At 50.3% G+C, this 19,525-nt stretch overlaps 1 protein-coding gene across 2 annotated transcripts; it reads right to left on the bottom strand.

Annotated features, from left to right (window-relative positions):
• Nucleotides 1–7,183: 7,183 nt before the first annotated feature.
• Nucleotides 7,184–10,299, bottom strand: TIMM10 (translocase of inner mitochondrial membrane 10). 2 transcript variants are annotated; one of them, XM_056132986.1, is made up of 3 exons: nt 10,189–10,299; nt 9,603–9,696; nt 7,184–7,461 (listed from the first exon to the last, which is right to left on the bottom strand). In XM_056132986.1, the coding sequence occupies exons 2-3, from the start codon at nt 9,671–9,673 to the stop codon at nt 7,260–7,262; spliced, it is 273 nt and encodes a 90-aa protein (XP_055988961.1). In that variant the 5' UTR covers nt 9,674–9,696; nt 10,189–10,299; the 3' UTR covers nt 7,184–7,259. The 2 variants fall into 2 exon arrangements, with proteins under 2 accessions (XP_055988961.1, XP_055988969.1); XM_056132994.1 differs by having other exon boundaries at nt 9,603–9,702; nt 10,189–10,207.
• Between the last annotated feature and the right edge of the window lie 9,226 nt (nt 10,300–19,525).

The following is a 19,525-nucleotide window of genomic DNA, read 5'->3' as shown; positions in this document are numbered from 1 at the left end:
AGCCTCATCTGTCCTTCAAATCTCACTCACTGGAACTGGAGAGAGATTACAGCAGGGATACCTGCCTGGCACAAGGCTGATCAGGGTTCGATGTCCTGGATTTGCCATCTGGTCCCCCATGCAGTTCCAGGATTGATCCCGGAGTGCAGAACCAAGAGGAAGCCCTAAGCACAGGTGAGTGTGGTCCCCAACTTCAACACACACACACACACACACACACACACACACACACACACACACACATCTCCATCTTTCCATCTGCAGGACAGTCTTTGACTACAGGAAACGAGGAACACATTCCTTTGTATGACCCACAGCCTCCTGAAAATGCCTTGGTAACATTCATTGCAAACATAAAAATGACTGATTTTAAAGTTTCCCCCTAGAGACTTTCTCTCTCAACTCTCTTCCCTCATATCTCAGTGATGCTTCTATCAGGCTTCCACTCAGGTCAGCCTACAAACTATTTTTTTTTAAATCAAAGGCCCAGAGTGAGTTCTGTAAGTAAAGCATGTGCCTGATCTGGGTTCAGTCCCTAGCAGCGTATATGCCTTCCCCCTCACAGCCCTGCCAGGAGTAATCCCTGAGCACTGATCCAGAAGTAAGCCCTGAGCACCACTGAGTTTGCTCCAACCAAAACCAAAGGCCTGGAGTGCGTGCTTTCATGAAAGGGGCCCAGGTTCAATGCCCAGGACTGAATGATGCTTCAAGCACCCCTGGAGTCCCTCAAGCATTAAGTTAAGCATAGTCCCTGAACACAGAAAAGTGTGCCCCCCTCCGCCAAAAAAACATTAAATCCTGAAATTTCATGAAATTTCTTGAGCATATGTAATTTGCTGAACAATGAGTGTTGTACCTTTGTTGAAGTTTCAAAGGGGTTTCAGGGGTAAAGTGGTAAAGACCTTTCACCAGGAGTCAACCTTCAATTCCTTTTTTATTATCATTCATTGCACTGCACTGCACTGCACTGTCCTCTTGTTGTTCATTGATTTGCTCGAGTGGGCACCAGTAACATCTCACAACAAATTGTGAGACTTGTTGTTACTGTTTTTGGCATATATGGGTAGCTTGCCAGGCTTTGCCATGCGGGTGAAATACTCTTGGTAGCTTGCCAGGCTCTCTGAGAGGGGCAAAGGAATCATTAATTGTTACTGATAAATTTTTGTTATCAAAATTATTATTAATTTTATTTAGTAATCACTATATTTACAAAGTACTTTATAATACAGATATTTGGGGTATTCAATGTTCCAACACCAATCCCACCACCAGTATGACTTTCCCAGTCATTGTCTGAGGATTTCCTGAACTGGTTGGTGCTGACTGAGTCTTCTGTGTTATTGTTTCACTCATTGAGCTTGCTGGGCTTCTATCAAATTTGTTGTGCTCCTACTGGGCTGTCAATACTGTGAAATTTAGAGGTGACGTGGTTTGGTGGTCCCATGAGGTTCAGTTGTTGAGCTGGGCCGTTTCTATGCCAGAAGATGTCAGGTGTGGGTGTGGGCCACTGGACCTTCCAGTAAGGAAGGGAATCTGCCTGCCCCTGTTCTGCGAAGGTCCCAGCGTCTGAGACGGCTCAACAGCTTGGCATTCTTTTGAGAACCTTTATTCTGTCAAGACAGCACTTCCGGTCCACTGTTCTTGTAAGACCCTCCCTACTCAAATATAAGTTCCATGAAGACAAAGATCTTTATTCTGCTTGTTTGGTATCCTACATGCCTGGAATGGTGCCTGGCACATTCAAGATGCAGGTGCGGAATGATCGTTGTTTCAGCCACTTGGGATAATTGAAAAATGAGTTGGGATTTTCTACTGCTGCATCAGAACTGACCCCAAAGGTCAATTTGGGGAGCTACTACAGGGGATAAGACTCCTGCCTTGCACACAACCAATCTGGGTTCGATCAATCCCCGAGCACCTCAAGGAGTGACCCCTAGGCCTAGCTAGAGCTAAGAGTCAGACCTGAGCACTGCAACCCCCAGCCCCAACCCCAGCTAAAAAAAAATCTCTTAAAAAAAATCCCTTAGGGCCAGAGAGATAGCCCAGTGGGTAGGGCACTTGGCTTGCACGTAGTTAAACTAAGTTTGAGCCCTGCCAGGAGTGATCCCTGAGCACAGAGCTAGGACTAAGTCCTGAGCACCATTAGGTGTAGCCCTTTTAAAAAATAAAACAAAGCAAAAAAAATAACCCTTTGGAAAAAATGACTCCAAAACGGTACATCAGTTCCTCTAGATCAGTAGTCACAGAATAGCTTAGGAAGGGCATCTACTTTGGAAATTGGCTTTCCAAAGGATACAAAGTATCAAGACAGGGCTGGGATCCTAACTCTTGTGCCTGACGGCAGAGTTCAATGTCATAGTGGTTGCTGTCCCAAGCCTGCCTTCCCTTCCTTAAAGGGTGGGGGAGGAGTTTTCACAGAATGAAAGAAATAAAAAGTTGCTTCTTAGGCATAAGCAAGGCAGACAAGGGGAGTTAGAGTACATTCTATCAAACTAGTCATTAGGATCTGTTGTTTTGTTTTGTTTCTGTTTGGTTTGGGGGCCATACCTGGCTGTGCTCAGGGCTTACTCCTGGCTCTGTGCTCAGGGATCGTTCCTGGCTGGCTCGGGGAACCTATATGGGATGCCAGGCAGGGATCGAAGATGGGTAGGTCTTGTGCAAGAAAAGTGCTTTACCTGCTGTACTGTCTCTCCAGCCCCAGTCATTATCATCTTCTGGACCATAACTTTAGAATTGATATTCTCCACCTCTGTTATTCATTAGAAACCAATTTCTGGGCCAGAGAGATAGCATAGTGGGTAGGGCACTTACTTGCCTTGCACGTAGCTGACCCAGGTTCAATCCCCAGCACCCCAGATGGTTCCCCCAGCAACCAACAGGAGTGACCCCCGACTGCAGAGGCAGGAGTAAGCCCCAAGTACCACTAGGTGTGGCCTAAGCCACCTCCACAAGAAAACCGAATTTCTGGGAAGGAAATGACACAGAGGATTAGGGTGGTAGGCAGGGTGCTTGAGACTCAGAGGCCTTTTTTTTTTTTTTTTTGTCCTTTTTGGGTCACAACCTGGCGATGCACAGGGATTACTCCTGGCTCATTACTCCTGGTGGTGCTTAGGGGATCATATAGGATGCTGGGAATTGAACCTGGGTCGGCCGCGTGCAAGGCAAACGCCCTCCCCGCTGTGCTATCGCTCCAGCCCCCTCAGAGGGCACTTACTCCAGGCCCCTGCGAGCATGCTGCTGAGTTCAGGACATATTCCTGACTCTGCTCTGGGGCAATTCCTGGTGGGGGAATCAAACCTGGGTTGGCCGTTTGCAAGGCAAGTGCCTTACCTTGTAGTATCGCCCCGGCCCCACAGACATGCTTGGTCACTGAGACAGCTCAGTCGAACCCAGAGCAGAAGGCACCGCCCAGGTGCCAATGGGCCGACTAAGGGAACGACTCGGTGTTGAGGTCTGTGGGACACTGGCCAGCAGGGTAGGGTAGAGCAGGAATGCAGACTGATGTTTCGGGGGTCCACTGTCCGAAGCAGCCAGCACCCTGGAGGCATGTAGGAGGCATTTCTGGATGGTAAGTCATCTGGATTGGGTTCATTGGTTTGGGGACCACACCTGGCAATAATGTGGGTTGGTCCCAGCAGAGCTCAGACCTGAACCCAGGGTGCCCACAAGCAAAGCCTGAGCCCTTGGGTCATCTCTCTCCCCCACCCCCCCTTTTTCTTCAGGGCCAGAAAGCTGGCTTCTGTGGCAGAGCACATGCCTGCAGGTGCAAGGCCAAGTTCAATGTCAAGCACGGAATGTCCGTGTTCCCCACCCCAGCACTGTGGGGTGACCCTTATTTTAAAAACAAACAGAGGGTTAAGTTTTATTGAGGGTTAGTTTTATTCAACGACTTTTCTTTTTTTTTTTTTCTTTTTGGGTCACACCGGGTGATGCACAGGGGTTACTCCTGGCTCTGCACTCGAGTTACTCCTGGCGGTGCTCGGGGGACCATATGGGATGCTGGGAATCGAACCCAGGTCGGTCACGTGCAAGGCAAACACCCTATCCGCTGTGCTATGGCTCCAGCCCCTATTTGCCGGCTTCTACTCCACGGTTACCCCCCTGTACATCTGCTCCATCTTTCACCACCCCCAACTCCTACGTGTCCATTTGGGCAGAAATCAGTCTAGTTCACTCCGGACCTTGGACATAGCTCCCTGCGTGGAGCCGGCCAAGAAGAAATACTGTGAAGGAAATACAGAATCGCTGACAAATAGTTCATCTGGGAGCCAGCCATCCACCCGGCCCTAAAAGTGCATTGTGAAAAGTGAGTTCTGGTTTCTGAGTAACTGGAAGTCCTGGCTTACGTGGCCTTCAGCAAGTTACTAATTCCTTTTTTTTTTTTCTTTGCTTTTTGGGTCACACCCAGCCGATGCTCAGGGGTTACTACTGGCTCTGAACTCAAGAATGGCAGTGCTTCGGGGACCATATGGAATGCTGGGAATCGAACCCAGGCCGGCCACGTGCAAGGCAAACGCCCTACCCGCTGGGCTATTGCTCCAGCCCCAATTTCTTAAAGTCTTCTCAGCTCCATCTCTGAAATGAGAAAAACGGTCCTTGCCCAGAATGGGATTAACGGAAATATCTTTATTAGCACACGCTGTAGCGATTCCCTAGTTATTCCTACACCCTGCCCTCCCCCTCCCGCTCCTCCTCCTCCTCCCAGGCTCCCTGGCAGGGCTCCCCTAAACCCATCAGCTACCACGATGCACCTGGCTGGCCGCTAGAAGTGTGCCTGTGCAACGCGCTCCTGCCGTCCTCACCGCAAGAGTTTGTTTTACTGCCTTCAACAGTGCGCTGATGCCGCCGGAGGAGAAAATCCAGGCGTGTTACCACAGCTGGCCACGCCTTCTGGGAGCTTTACTGGCCCAGTCTCCCAGTCGTCTCTGGCGGCCCTTGGCTCCGATCTCCGGGCGCCCTGGAGGCTTCTCGCAGCCCTCCACCCCTGCCCCTTACTAAGCCTTTGCAAGAGCCTTCTCCAGCTGCAGCTTCTCCCATCTATATGCTCCGACCGCCCTTTCCGGCTGTTCCCGCACGTGCTGAGAAGTCTTGGATGTCCCAAACTGAACTTGGGTGGAGGCACAATAGCTGTTTTCCTCCCTGTCCCCCTTATCTCAGCAAAAGGCCCCCACAAAACAGGCAACGGAAACGGTGCTTGCTCCTGCGGGCGGACAGCGCCACCTGTTGGCCCAAACTGACACTCCAGCATCTAAACCGGAGTCTGGGTTCTGTCTGCTGCTTAGTTTTGTTTTTTTTTTTTAATTTTTATTAGTGAAACACCATGAGGCACAGTTGTAGACTTACAAGTTTTTGTGCTTGGGTTTCGATTATACAATGACCAAATACCCATCCCTCCACCAGTGCCCATTTTCCACCACCATGGATCCCAGTATCCCCCCCCCACCCCCGCCTCTGTGGCAGGGCATTCCCTTTTGTTCTCTCTCTCCTTTTGGGTGTTGCAGTCTGCAAAAGAGGCATTGAGTGGCAATCACGTTCGGTCTATAGTCTACTTTCAACATGCATCTCCCATCCTGGAAGGATGCTGCTTAGAGGATAGTTTTGAAGTCTTCAGTCCACTGGGATCCCCTCACACCAAAAATTTTCAAATATAAATAATTCTAAGCTCACATTATTAAGTATGTAAGTGGAAGGGAGCAAGAAAACTAGTTACTCTGAGTGCTTTAGTTACTAACATTTCCCAATCCGCTCAATGAAGTAGGTAACTTGTTGGGAGATACCTTTTACAGACGAGGCACTGAGGCACAGAGCCTCAGAAACCGTCACCGTTGGAGGGAAAAAAGGGAGGTCAGAGCAATAGTACAGCAGGTAGGCTTTTGCCTTACATGCGGCCGACCTGGGTTCAATCCCTAGCATCTCATATGGTCCCCTGAGCAGCACCAACAGGAAAAATTCCTAAGTGCAGAGCCAGGAGTAATCCCTGAGCATTGCCAGATGTGGCACGAAAACTGGGGGGGAGGGGAGTGAAAAAAGAAAAAAGAAGAAAATGCCACCCTAGATCTGAACTTCAAAGCCCTAACCTTCAGCAGTGCTCAGGATTGAACACAGAGCTCCCACAGGCGAAGCTAGAGTGCCATCCCCTGCCCCCCCATTTCCTGATTTTCAAAGCTGGTCCTGCAGAGGCTGGAATGCCAAGTTACGTGGCAGAGCACATGCCTCCCTCGTGCAAGGCTGAGTTCAATGTCAGGCACGGCCTGTCCCCACTTTTTCTTTGCCCCTTGCCCTCCAGCCGGGCAAGGTGACTTCTCCATAACCCCCTTTTACTGCAAAGATGGCACCTGAGACCCATGTCCACCTGAGTCACACCTGGAGTGCTGAGCCTCGTTCTGGAAGCTGTAGGATGCTCTAGGGACACCTTAGAACAGGAACTAGCCAGGCCCGGAAGGCCTGGCCCTATTATTGCTCCACTCCTGTGACCTCTGGCGACCTTCACTCCAGTCTCCCATTTCCTAAGAGGACCTTTGGGCCCGTCTGGTGGGTGTGGCGGGACGCTGTATGAAGGCTGAGATCAGATCAGTCGAGAAGGCACTGGTGGGCAGCGCTGTCCCTGGGACCCCTCCCTGGTCGCTCACAGCATGCGCCCAACAGTGCCATTTAGAACCCAGAGACGGCCACTCCTTCTTAACGCCCCCATACCCATTCACTGTTCTAAACCATTCCGGTGTGTGAAAATGCCTGCCTTCAACCATGCCAAGTGCCTTACACACGCTTATATGGGCGCGTGCGCGCGCGCACACACACACACACACACACGTACTTATTATGCACATCCTATGCTCCAGTCATAACTCAAGATGCTTTCCACACAGGTCACTGAATTCTCACAACAGCCATATTCATCCAGGAGAGCTTGAACACATGAATACATGTTCTCTCTCCTCAGCCAGGCCAGCACATGCGCACACTACCCACTCTCACTCTCACACACCCCGCCGTCCCCTATTATTCGTCCCTCTTCAACCTGGGGAGGATCAAATCACAACATGTGCAATACTATCTCTTCAACCAGGAGCGTTCTCTCTCACGCACACCCCATCCCACCCCCCACTAGCCCTCTTCCACCCGGAGAAAGCTCTACCACAGTCCAGGCTCCTGAACTCCCGAGCGAGCCCAGGCCTGGCAATCATCACAGATGACACCCAAAGGCGGCTCTTTTATTAAGTGGGGGAGGAGGGGGGTAGGGGAAGGCTCGGTCTGGGGCCTCACGCGGGCCCAGAGGTCTGCTGTACCCTCTTCATCAGCTCCTCATCTTGCATAGACAACTCCGTTAACTTTTTGCCCATCCGTTCATGGATGTCCAGGTACTTGGAGACGCAGCGATCCAAGCACACGGACTCGCCCTTGGACAGTTCTGCTTCCTTGTAGTGGGGAGGCACGCACTTCCGGTGGCAGGCACTGGTCATTCTGGGGGAAGGGAAGGGCAAAGGCAAGTCAGCGGCAGGCTGTGACATCCCAGGTACTCCCACCAGCCTACACTGCTACACCGACTTCAGCTCCCAAGAAGCCAGAGTGGACCCGGAGTCTGCCCCTCGCTGTGTGAGCCAGCCTGCCTTGGGATCAAGTGCGTTGTCTGGGCCCATGTTTACGCCCAAACACAAAGCACTAGGTGAGTACCAGCTATGTTCTAGACATCACCTTACGCTCCTGACACAAAGCACACAGTCAATCTCCGTAACAGCCATAGGAAGCCAGAGAATCATTATCCCCAGTTTACAGGTAATGATGGCAGAGCACATGGAGCTGGGATATGATCCGCATTTTGTTTGACTTCACATATTATTATTTTTTGGGGTTTTTTTGACGATGGTGTGGGGGGGGGGATCAGATGGTGCCAGGGATTCAACCTGGGTTGGCCACAAACAATACAAAGCACCCTGAGCCCTGGACTCACTCCAGCCCAATACGGCCCACGTGTGAAAACGCCATCTAATATAAGGGGGCCACGGGGGGCCATGGACATAGCTCCATGGCAGAGGGCACACCCCAGCTGTATGAGCTATGGATTCATCCCTAACACACACCTCCAGGAGAAAGAGAAAAATGATTCTGAACATTTAGCTTTGAGATAAACTGAGACAGTTTTTAGGGGTTAAAGAGGGAATACCAGAGAGCTTAAGCTAATACAAATATCAGACACTAAGGGCGGAGGCTTTGTATGCAGGAAGCCTGGATTTGAACCCTTGCATCACACTGTTTCCCAAGCACCTCCAGCTGTAGCCCCCTAACTCCAACTCCCCCCCCCCGCAAAAAATAATCAGACACTGCGCCCAGAAATTGGTTCAGTAGAAGACACATGAGGAGATGTATAAGGTCCAGATTTCAAATCTAGGACTGCAACCCCCCTCCACCAAAAAAAGGACAGACTTTCACGGGCTGCTCAGAGCATGAGAGTCTCCATGCTCAGAGCCTGTCTGTATTTCTCATTTAATATTTATAACGTCTCAAGGAGGCAGGCACTATTATTATCTATTTTAAAGAGGCACTATTATGATCTATTTTAAAGAAGAGGAAACCACGAGTTCAGACCAACTGAGAAACTTACTCAAGGCTATGTTTGGTGGGGCCAGGATTTGTGCCCGAATTTGCAGAATGGTTAACGGAGCACTGGATTCGGATGCCCTACTCCTGACATCACTGCAGGCCAGCTGTGGACCCTCAGTACGTAACTTAATCTCTAGAAGTCTCCATTTCCTCTCCTTAAAATGGAGGAGTGTAAAAATCAACCCAGGGCATTATTTTGGAGTGCTCTGGAAAAAGAAAAAAAAAAAAAAAAGATCAGGGCCAGCTGTGGAAGTAGGTCAAAGGTCAAATGTCTGCATATCGAGGCCTGAGTTTGGTCCCTGGCACCACTTTGCCTCTCACTGCCAACCATAAGGGGTATAGCTCCGGGGGCCCTGGTCATCCACCACCAGAGGCAGCTCCAGTAAAAATAAAAGCCTGGGAAAATGCTAAGTGCCCAAAGCGGAGTAAGAGTTTAAGAAACGTGAACTCCTGGGTGGAAGAAATAGTGAAGGAGTTAAGGGGCGCGGTTGATGCCCGCAAGACCCTGGTTCCAATCCCGGCCACCCCCCTCCATGGTTCCTCCCCACCACCAGGGGTCACCCCTGACCACAGAGCCAGGAATAGCTCCAGAGATTACGGCAGGGGTGTGGCCCAAACCCCGAAGAGACGCTAACTACTAAGTAGGCCAAGCGTTATCTGCCAAAAAAAGCAAAAACGCTCAACCGCTCTTGGAACGCACCCAGAGCCTGGCTTCTCCTCCCGCTGCGCGCTTTCACTGCCAACCCCTCCCAGGTCTCAATGTTCAACTCGAGTCTAGAGACCCCTTAATGACCTCCTCTTGCACCAGACACCAACCGTGGGGGTGGGGGTGGGGTTGTTGGTGGGGGTGGGGGGACTGGGGGATGCTCAGAAATGGCAACCACGGGGTCAGATTTCCCCCTAGACGGAGGATCACATGCTTCAGAAACGGTCCGGGCCTGCCCCCGCTTAGGCTGCGCCGTTCTTCTTCCCAAGGCCAAGAGCAGCCGAGAGCCGGTGCTTACCTGTTGTACATATCAGCCATCATCTCTACCTCCAGCTCGGCCGCAAGCTGCTGAGCCCTGAGCGGATCCATCCCCGTCCTGCAGCGCCGGCCGCCTGGTTCTCGGAGCAGACATCATCACCGTTAGCGCCCACCCCTTCCTTTGCCGATCTCCCCCCCGACCCCAGCCCCCCGGGATGGGGGGGGGGGGTTTGGCTAGAGGCTGCGGAGGGCACACCGGGCAGCGGCCGGCAGGGGCGAGCGCCCGACCACTCCGGGTTCAAGGTCACACGGCACGTTACCGGGGAGTCACCCGCCGTGACACCCCGCCCCTGGAGGTCACCTCTACCCGAACACCGGGACGGGCGCGTTTCTCTTCATGCTTCCACCGCCCCCTTTATTTTCTGACTCCATGCCCCACCCCCACCCCCACCCTCGACGCTACTGCCCGGCTCCGGGAAGCGCTGCCCTTGGATCCTGCGTCTTGGGAGCATCCTCAGGGCCGTGCAACTACCATCACACGCAGGACTCTACAGCGGCCCAAGGGCTGCACCTCTGAAACGGGCGCGGCCACCCTCGGGGTCACCGTGAGGTCAGAGGGCACTCACCAGAGCTTGGGGCAGGCGACAGCGCCCACCCCCGGTGTCCCCCAACTTCGGGCAGACCCCCGAGAGCGCAGGTGGAGGCCAGGTGAAGGGAAAGCGGAAGCACGTGGGTCACTTCCGGGAGGGAGGTCCCGCCCTCCTCTCCCCTCCGACTCGCTTCCGGAACGCAGAGGCCTTGAGTTCCGCGCTGGGAAATGTTCGACCATAGAGAGGAAGCCGCCGGCGCGGCGGCCAGCGTAAGCGACCGGCAAGTGCTAGAGGAGACGCCTGGATACCATAGAGGCCGGGGAGCGGTGCAGAGCGCCTGCAGCCCGGAGGGCGTTTGAAGTTCTCGGCGGCTGCGCCCGGGCGCCGCGCCACGCCTCTCCGCGACCCTCCCTGGAGCTCACGCGCCGGCGCAAAACCGCCGCGGAGCCGGAAGGACGCCCACCCTCCACTACACCAAGACAGTGGTTGTCGGTTTCGGCTGCTCATTCGTGTCTCCTGGGAGCTTGTTTAATGTTACCCGGGCGATGGTTCAGCGGGTCGGGCTCTGGCCTTGCACGGGAGCCCACCTGGGTTCGATGCTTGGACCCGCGTTTTTTTCCCCCACCCCGAGCATCTCCCGAAGTGATTCCTGAGAGCAGAGCCAGCTGTAAGCCCTCGAGCACAGCTGGTTGTGGCTCCACACCCCAGAATAAATACAGAATCAAGTGACGTTCCGATGCCCGGGGCTCATTCATCTTCTGCCAATGACGACTCCGCATCAGATTGTAAATTTCCCCGTGTGCTCCCTAAAGAGGCGTGTTAGAGCCGCTGCCCAAGGGACCTGTTGCCAAGTCCAGCTGTGTGTAGGTTGCAAAGATAAGGGAGGCGCTGTGCTTTCTCGGGTTGCAAAGATAAGGGAGGTAGGATTCCCACTTGCAGAAAGACGACGCTGGTGCAAAAGCCGGTTCTCTTCAACACTCGGTTACACGCCGAGTCATGAAGAGATAAACCGAGCCATTTCCGCTGCCGCTGGGGCTAACGGATTTCAGCGTGGACATCACTGCTCTAGGGAATCGTCTTTGTCGAATTCTGCGCGCTCCCCGAGTTTAAGATCGAAATAAAACCCGGAGAGAGGCTGGGGAGATGGTACAGCGAGCAGGGCTCTTGTCTTGCTCGCGGCCAACCCGGGGTTCAATCCCTGTCTCTGCATATGGTCCCCCGACTTGAGCCCTCCCTGAGCCACAGCCGGGTATAACCTCAGAAGAAACGAACCATGCAGTAGAGTTCGTGAACTGCACGAATCTTCTCGATGTTTAAGTATGTTTGTTTTTTATGGTGCAAAATATTTCCAGCACTCCGAAATGTACTCGCATTCGCCCTAAGTGTGTCAACATTTCCTTTTCTGCAGTTAGCCCCTATTCTTTCTGCCTTCTGCATTCTTGAACTTTTTTTTTATATTTGTTATGGTTTTTTGTTTGTTTGCTTTTTGGGTCAGACTTGGGGATGTTCAGGGTTACTCCTGGCTCTGCACTCAGGAATTACTTCTGGAGGTGCTGGGCGGGAGGGGGGAACCACATGGGGTGCCAGGGATCAAACCCAGGTCGGCTGGGTTTAGTTAAGCAAACACACCGTGTGTCTGGTTTCTTTAGTTCACCTAGTGTCGGTTACATTTTATGGTTGTGTGTATCTCTTACTCAGTTTTTTTTGTTTTTGTTTTTGTTTTTGTTTGGGGACCACTCCTGGCAGCACTCAGGGGACCTGTGGTTCTCAGACTGGAGCCTCCTACCTGCAGAGCTGTGCTCCAGCTTCAAACTACCTCTTTGTTTTTGCTTCTGAGTTTTTCTTTCTGGTAGTTTTTTTGTTTGTTTTTCTTTTGTTATGGTTATGGGGCTCCAACTGATATCTCCAAAATGCGAAACCGTTTGGGGCCATAAAATTCATGATTTTCTTGGGCTATTTCTATCTCTGTGCTCAGGAGGGACCCCTGGTGGTGCTCACAGACCATATATAGTGCCATGGATTTCAACTAGGGGCACTACAGTCACATGCAAAGCAAGTTCCTTACCTCCTGTACTATCTTTCATTCTTTATATATTGCTTTCTTTACTGTTTGGATGCATAAGGCAGAATTTATTTGTCTTTTCTCCTGTTGACGGAGTTTTGGATTGTTTCTCACTTGAAGCTACTATGGGTGGCCATGAATATTATCATGTGTGTTTTTTGTGGACATGATCTAGTTTTGCTCTTAAATATACAGTCAACAGAGCCAAGGAAGGAAGGAAGGGAGGGAGGGAAGGAGGGAAAGAAGGACTTCCTATATGTTTCTGCTTAATGCTATTTTCAAAAGCTATAGGGGTAGAATAACAGTTGCCCAGAGTTAGAGTAGCTGAAGGGCAGTGTGATGTGCGTGTGTGTGTGTGTGTGTGTGTGTGTGTGTGTGTGTTGCCCAAGAATGAACCAGATTCTCCACATATGCAGTATGTGCTTTACCACTGAGCCGTCTCCCTAGCCAGGGTGATGCTGATAAGGGAGCAGCAAAGGAGATCTTTGTGGTAATGAAATCCTGGTTGTGCAATATCCCGATCGTTGGAAGTGGTTAGTCAAGTTGACATATATAGATGTCATAGAACTATACACACATTGTACCAATGCTCATTTTCCTGGCTCTGATATTTTATCTAATTAGGTAAGACTTAACCTTTAATGGGGTCTTGGTGAAGGGTACGTAGGCACTCTCTGTATTATTTGCACAACTTTCTGTAAACTTTTATTTCAAAGGAAAGTTTGAAAAATCATTACAGGGGCTGGAGTGATTGCACAGCGGGTAGGGTGTTTGCCTTGCACGCAGCCGACTTAAGTTCAATTCCCAGCATCCCATATGTTCCTCCAAGCACTGCCAGGAATAATTCCTAAGTGCAGAGCCAGGAGTAACCCCTGTGCATCACCGGGTGTGACACAAAAAGGTAAAAATAATTCATTACAATGGGGAATGGAGCAATAGTACAGAGGGTAGGCCTTGCACAAAACTGACCTAGGTTTGATCCCCGGCAACCCATATGGTCCCCTGAGCACCACCAGGAGTAATTCCTAAGTGCAGAGCCAGGAATAACCCCTGTGCATTGCCAGGTGTGACCCAAAAAGCAAAAAAAAAAAAATCACTACAAAAGAAATACCAATTCAAGTACTTTGCCTTTGAGATGCTTAAGAAAGAAAATCATTCTCATTTTTTACATTTTACAATAAGATTGTTTTAATTCAGGCAGATTTAAAGCAAACCAAAAAAAGGAGAGAATACAATATACTAATCTTATATATATCCTTCACTAGGGTTTAACAATTTAATCTCTTTTTTTCTATTTCTATTTTTATCTCTAAGTCTTTTTTCCAACAGTGTAACTTTCAAACCTGCAAAATTACAGTCTTTTTTGGGGGGTGAGAGGGATGGCTTTTGGGCCATACTTGGCAGTGCTCAGGCATTACTCCTTGCTCTGCATTCAGGAAGCACCCCTGGCAGTACTTGGGGGTTCATATGGGATGCCAGTGATAGAACCTGGGTCAACCGCATGCAAGGTAAATGCCCTACTCACTATACTATCTCTGCAGTCCCAAGTATTGTCATTTCTTGATGTCATCTAATGCATACATTCAATTCTTCCAATCCAATTTCTAAAAAAAAAAAATCCTATCTAATGTGGTAAGAAAACAATGTGATGAATATCTTCTTTTCTTTATTTATTTTTTTATTTTGGGCCACATCCGACAATGAGTGATCAGAGTTTACTCCTGATAGGCTTGGAGGAATCATATGTGGCACCAGGGATTGAACCCATGCAAGGCAAACAGTCTATCCACTTGTACTATCTCTCCTGCAGAGATTTATCTTTTGCTTGTTTGTTTTATTTGGGCAGCAATGCTTAGGGAAGATGCCTGGCTGTGTACTCAGGAATTATTTGAAGTGGGGCTCAGGGAACCATCTGGGATGCTGGGGATCAATCCCAGGTCAGCTGTGTGCAGTGCAAGATAAGCTCTCTACCCATTCTGCTATCATTCTGGCCTAGGCTGTATCTTCTTAATAACCATTTAAGAGCACAATACAGTATTGTCAACTGAAACTTTATACCCATTGAACCAGCAACTCCCCCTTTTTACTCTCCCTGCAGTGTGTGGAAATCATTGTTCTTAGGGATGAGGATGTTATAAAATGCTGTGTTTTTTCCTTTTTACTTATTCTATTTTAGTATAATTTTTAGTATACATATTTTTTTCTTTTTCTTTTTGGGTCACAGCACAGCAGTAGGGCGTTTGCCTTGCATGTGGCCAGCATGGCTGACCCAGGTTCGATTCCTCTGCCCCTCTCGGAGAGCCTGGCAAGCTACCGAGAGTATCTTGCCCTCATGGCAAAGCCTGGCAAGCTCCCTGTGATGTATTTGATATGCCAAACACAGTAACAACAAGTCTCACAATGAAGATGTTACTGGGTCCGCTTGAGAAAATCAATAAGCAACAGGAGGACAGTGCTACAGTGCTTTTTGGGTCACAGCCAGTGATGCTTAGGGGTTACTCCTGGCTCTGAGCTCAGGAATTACTCCTGGCAGTGCTCAGGCGACCATATGGGATGCTGGAGATCAAACCTAGGTTGGCCATGTGCAAGGCAAACGCCCTACCCACTGTACTATCACTTCGGCCCTATCTTTTCCTCTTTATATCTATCCAACTGGGGGGACTTAGGAACCCACAAGGAAGAGTCTCCAGTGATCTCAATTACATTTCTCCTTGGAAGAGACCATTTGTAGATCCTCAGTTCAAATCCTTCATCCAACATTGTTGGCCTATGTCAGCACTAGGCCGACACTTGGGCCGTCTCTCTCCCCTCCCAACTGTCCCTTCCCAGCCTCCCAAAGCGGGGGGTGGGGGTTAGATATCTGTTCCCATAGATCTATATTTTATTTGTCTATTCAGGGGCGGGGGCACACTTGGATGTGCGCAGGTCTGACTCCTGGCTCTGCAGAGATCCCTTCTGGCATGGCTCAGGAATCAAACCCCACTCAGCCTTGTGCAAGGCAAATGCCCTCCCCACCGTACTTGCCCCTCAGTCCCCCAGAGGGCACCTCTCCAATGACACCTCAGCCCCAGAGGAAGAGACCAGGGTTGTTGCCTTAAGACCCTGACTCCTGGGCTGGAGTGACAGTAAAGCTGGTAGGGCGTTTGCCTTACACGTGGCTGACCCGGGTTCGATTCCCAGCATCCCATATGGTCCCCTGAGCACCTCCAGGAGTAATTCCTGGGTGCAGAGCCAGGAGGAACCCCTGTGCATTGCCGGGTGTGACCCAAAAAGAAAAAAATCAAGACCTCCCAACCCCTCATAAAAGTGCAAGGCAAAAGCTCCCCCCTACCCAGATCAGCGGGAGAGAAATGCAATGAGATTGCTTTAGTCGTTGGACGGATCATCGGCTGGCTCCAGTGTCCACCATCCCTTCCCTCCTCTCCTGGCCTCCACCATAACAATCTACTCCAAGCCGCCCAAGCCGCCCACCTCTTAGGTCATGCTCCCGACTGGTTTCCTCTCTTGGGCGGATGCTCCCTCTTCTGTCTCTTCTCAAAAGAGCAGCCAAAAAGGAGCTGGTCAGAAACTAAAGTTAGATCCAATCGCGTCACAACCTGCAACGCTCCAAGGGCTTCCAGCCACAGAGCAAAGCCTGAAACGCCCCCACACTGTCCCCCCACTCCCACAGTGCCCTTTTCTCCCCCCATTCTCTTGGCTCCATCCACACTCCCCAGTACACTCCGGCCATTCCCTCTGCTGGAAATGCAGCTCCCTCCCAGATGGCGTCTGCCTCACCCTCCTGCTTCACCCCATAGTTCTCCATAATGTTTCCTCAACCTCCAGCTCCAAAAACACCCCATTCCCACAATAAAGACCTTCTTTGGCCTTTTTCTTGCTGCATTTTTCTTTTTCTTTTTTTTAATTTTTTTATTAGTGAAAAACCATGTGGTACAGTTGTTGACCTTACAAGTATTTTTTTTTTTGTTTGTGTGGGGTTTTTTTGCTTTTTGAGTCACACCTGGAAATGCACAGGGGTTCCTCCTGGCTCTGCACTCAGGAATTACCCCTGGAGGTGCTCAGGGGACCATATGGGATGCTGGGAATTGAACCCGGGTTGGCCGCGTGCAAGGCAAATGCCCTACCCACTGTGCTATTGCTCCAGCCCCGACCTTACAAGTTTTTGTACTTGGGTTTTGGTCATACAATGATCGAGTACCCATCCCTCCACCAGTGCCCATTCCCCACCACCAATGGTCCCAGTAACCCTCCCACCCCTCCCATCCCCCTGTCCCATCCCATCCCACCTCTGTGGGAGGGCATTCCCTTTTGTTCTCTCTCGCCTTTTGGTTGCTGAGGTTTGCAAAAGAGGCATTGAGTGGCAAACATGTTCGGTCTATAGTCTACTTTCAACATGCATTTCCCATCCTGGGAGAATCCTCCCAACACCCGATGCTTGGTGTTCCCTTCTCTGTTTGAGCTGTCCTTTCCCATTCTTGCTGCATTTTTCTCCATACATTCTACTCCCACTTAGCCTAAGGTTCGTGTTTTTTGTTTGTTTTTGTTTTTATTTTTTGCTTTTAGGGTCACCCAGCGATGCTCAGGGGTTACTCCTGGCTCTACACTCAGGAATCACTCCTGGCAGTGCTCAGGGGGCCATATAGGATTCCAGGGATCAAACCTGGGTCGGCCACAGGCAAGGCAAACGCCCTGCACATTATACTTTCACTCCAGTCCCTAGCCTAGCGTTTTTGACTTATCTCTCTGATAAGTTTCTGGGCCAGGGACAAGGCGTGTTTTGCTCGCTGGAGGCCCCAGACTGGATTCCTACGCCACATCCCCGCCTGCCTTCGTACCAGCAGGATGGTCACTGAGCAACGCGCCACGAGAAGCCCCTTGAACGACACTGAAGACAAAATCTAAAGCGTAAGTTCTCTGATCGGGTTGTTTTTCTGTTGTGTTCACTGCGGTATCCCCAGAACATATACATTCTAGCAAAAATAACGAAATCAGGGAATGTGTGAATTGTTGACATTTTAATGACAAATGCAACCATCAGTTGCTTTTGCTGGTTTTGAGACTGAATAACAGGACAAGAAGAGAAATTAGGGAGGCTGGAGAGACACACAGCCTGCATGCAGCTGACCGGGGTCCCATTCCCAACACCCTACATGGTCCCTGGAGCACTGCCAGGAGTAGTTTCTTTCTTTCTTTCTTTCTTTCTTTCTTTCTTTCTTTCTTTCTTTCTTTTTTTTTTAAATGTAGGAGTACTGCTGTTTGTTCAGCCACTGATTAGTCTGCCAGGAGTAGTTTCTGAGTGCAGAGCCAGAAGTAACCCCTGAGCACTGCCAGGTGTGCCCCCCCCCCAACCAGAAAAAAAAAGGAAAGAAATGAGAAATAGGTCTGTTTAGGAGATGGTAGAGGATGGACCACTATTTCCAGCTCTAAATGGCAGAAAATGTGTTGTTTGGGCTCAAGCTGGGGTCAGCAAGGAAACACCTGACCCCCTGTTCTATCTCTCTGGTCTTGTGTTGTTTTTTTATGTTTCTTTTTTATTTCTTGATATCAGGGCCACACCCTACAGTACTTAGGCATGGTTCCTGGCTCGGTGCTCAGGGATTCCAGCCAGGGAGGCAAGCAAGTGCCTTATTACCTCCTGATCTCTTTGGCCTCTCTGATTTTTCTTGTTGTTGTTGAATTTTGGGGTCACACATGGTTCCGACCTTCCTCTGGAATCGGTGTAAGAATTGCAAGGCCAAAAAAAAAAAAAGAATCGCAAGGCCATAGAGCACATGCTTCGTGTGTTCAGGTTCTGTCCTGGATTCAATCTCCAATCCCCTCAACCCCCTACACACACACACACACACACACACACACACACACACACACACACACACAGGCAAGCCAGAAAGCTAGGAGAAAGCTCAGCAATCTTGGACAGGTCGGCTCCAAGTGGATGAAGGGAATCAGAAGCAGGCATAGAACTGTCATTACCATGCTGTTCAACCACTGGGAACTAACCTTGGCTCTCAGAGCAGGTTTCTATCCCCTGTTTCTATTCATTAACTTCTTTATTCAGGCTATGTTTATTGAGCACCTAGGGCAGATCAGAAAGTAATTTGGGCCCCAATAAATAGACAAAAAATCATAGGCTGCAGGGAGGGAGAGGAGGTGGAGAGATGTCTATCTGAGGAGAGAGGGTTTGGGCTTAGAGCAGTCAAGTGAGTCTGGAAAGGAGCTCAGAGTTATTCCAAGGAATCCACTTGCTGAAGAAAGTGGAAAAAGGGGCCCGGAGCCATAGGGCAGCAGGCAGGGCGTTGGCCTAGCACTCGGCTGGGCCCACCTGGGCTTGATCTCTGAGCCCTGAGCAGAGCCTGGTGTGGCCCCAAAAAATAAAAAAAAAGGAAAGAGGAACAGGCCCATGAGGCTGACGAGCAGGAGACTGGGGGAGGCAAAAGCTCCCGAGAAGGTGAGGGTGTCTCCTGGGCACAGACTCAAATACAAGAACCTTCCTTGGACCACAGGACAGAGTTAAGATTCATTGTGGTTTCCTGGATAAAGTTCAGTAGCCACGTTTGTCTGGCAGCGATGGTGTAGGGGTCACTGCAGCTCAGACTGAGGCTCAGTGGCCAGAGAGGGAGCACAGGAGTAGGCCTCTTGCCTTGTTTGTTTCCCGGTACTCCATATTAAACCTGCTAGGAGGGGCTGGAGTGATAGTACAGCGGGTAGGGCATTTGCTGAGTTCGATTCCCAGCATCCCATATGGTCCCCTGAGCACCACCAGGAGTAATTCCTGAGTGCAGAGCCAGGAGTAACCTCTGACCATTGCCAGGTGTGACCCCCAAAAAGCAAAAATAAATAAATAAATGTAGCACTGTAGCACTGTCCTCCCGTTGTTCATCGATTTTCTTGAGTGGGCACCAGTAACGTCTCCATTTGTGAGACTTGTTGTTACTGTTTTGGGCATATTGAATACGCCACGGGGAGCTTGCCAGGCTCTACTGTGCAGGCAGGATACTCTCGGTAGCTTGCCAGGCTCTCCGAGAGGGATGAGGAATCGAACCCCGGTCGGCCGCGTGCAAGGCAAACACCCTATTTGATGTGCTATCGCTCCAGCCTAAATAAATAAATTAATTAATTAATAAATACTAAACCTGCTAGGAGTGATCCCGGAGCACAAAGCCAGGAGTAACCCTTGAGCATCCCCCAAATCAAAAACCCCAAACCAATACTACTCCATTCTGGACTTTCCATATCCCCTGAGTCCAGGGACGCCGCACTGGGCCCCTTCTTTTCTCCTCCTTGCCCACCCCCACCACTAAACTGCTCTGT

The sequence above is a fragment of the Sorex fumeus genome, unplaced genomic scaffold (genome assembly GCF_029834395.1).
Source record: "Sorex fumeus unplaced genomic scaffold, SorFum_2.1 ptg000007l, whole genome shotgun sequence".
NCBI classification, from domain to species: domain Eukaryota; kingdom Metazoa; phylum Chordata; class Mammalia; order Eulipotyphla; family Soricidae; genus Sorex; species Sorex fumeus.
Note: the sequence above shows the minus strand (reverse complement) of the source record. Positions and strands in the feature narration are given on the sequence as shown.

What these genes read in the sequence shown, in the direction of transcription:
- TIMM10 (XM_056132986.1), bottom strand. Translation starts at nt 9,673, where the DNA reads ATGGATCCGCTCAGGGCTCAGCAGCTTGCGGCCGAGCTGGAGGTAGAG. An exon ending in ATGGCTGATATGTACAACAG is followed by an intron (nt 7,462 to 9,602) that starts GTAAGCACCGGC and finishes CCCTTCCCCCAG; the next exon opens with AATGACCAGTGCCTGCCACC.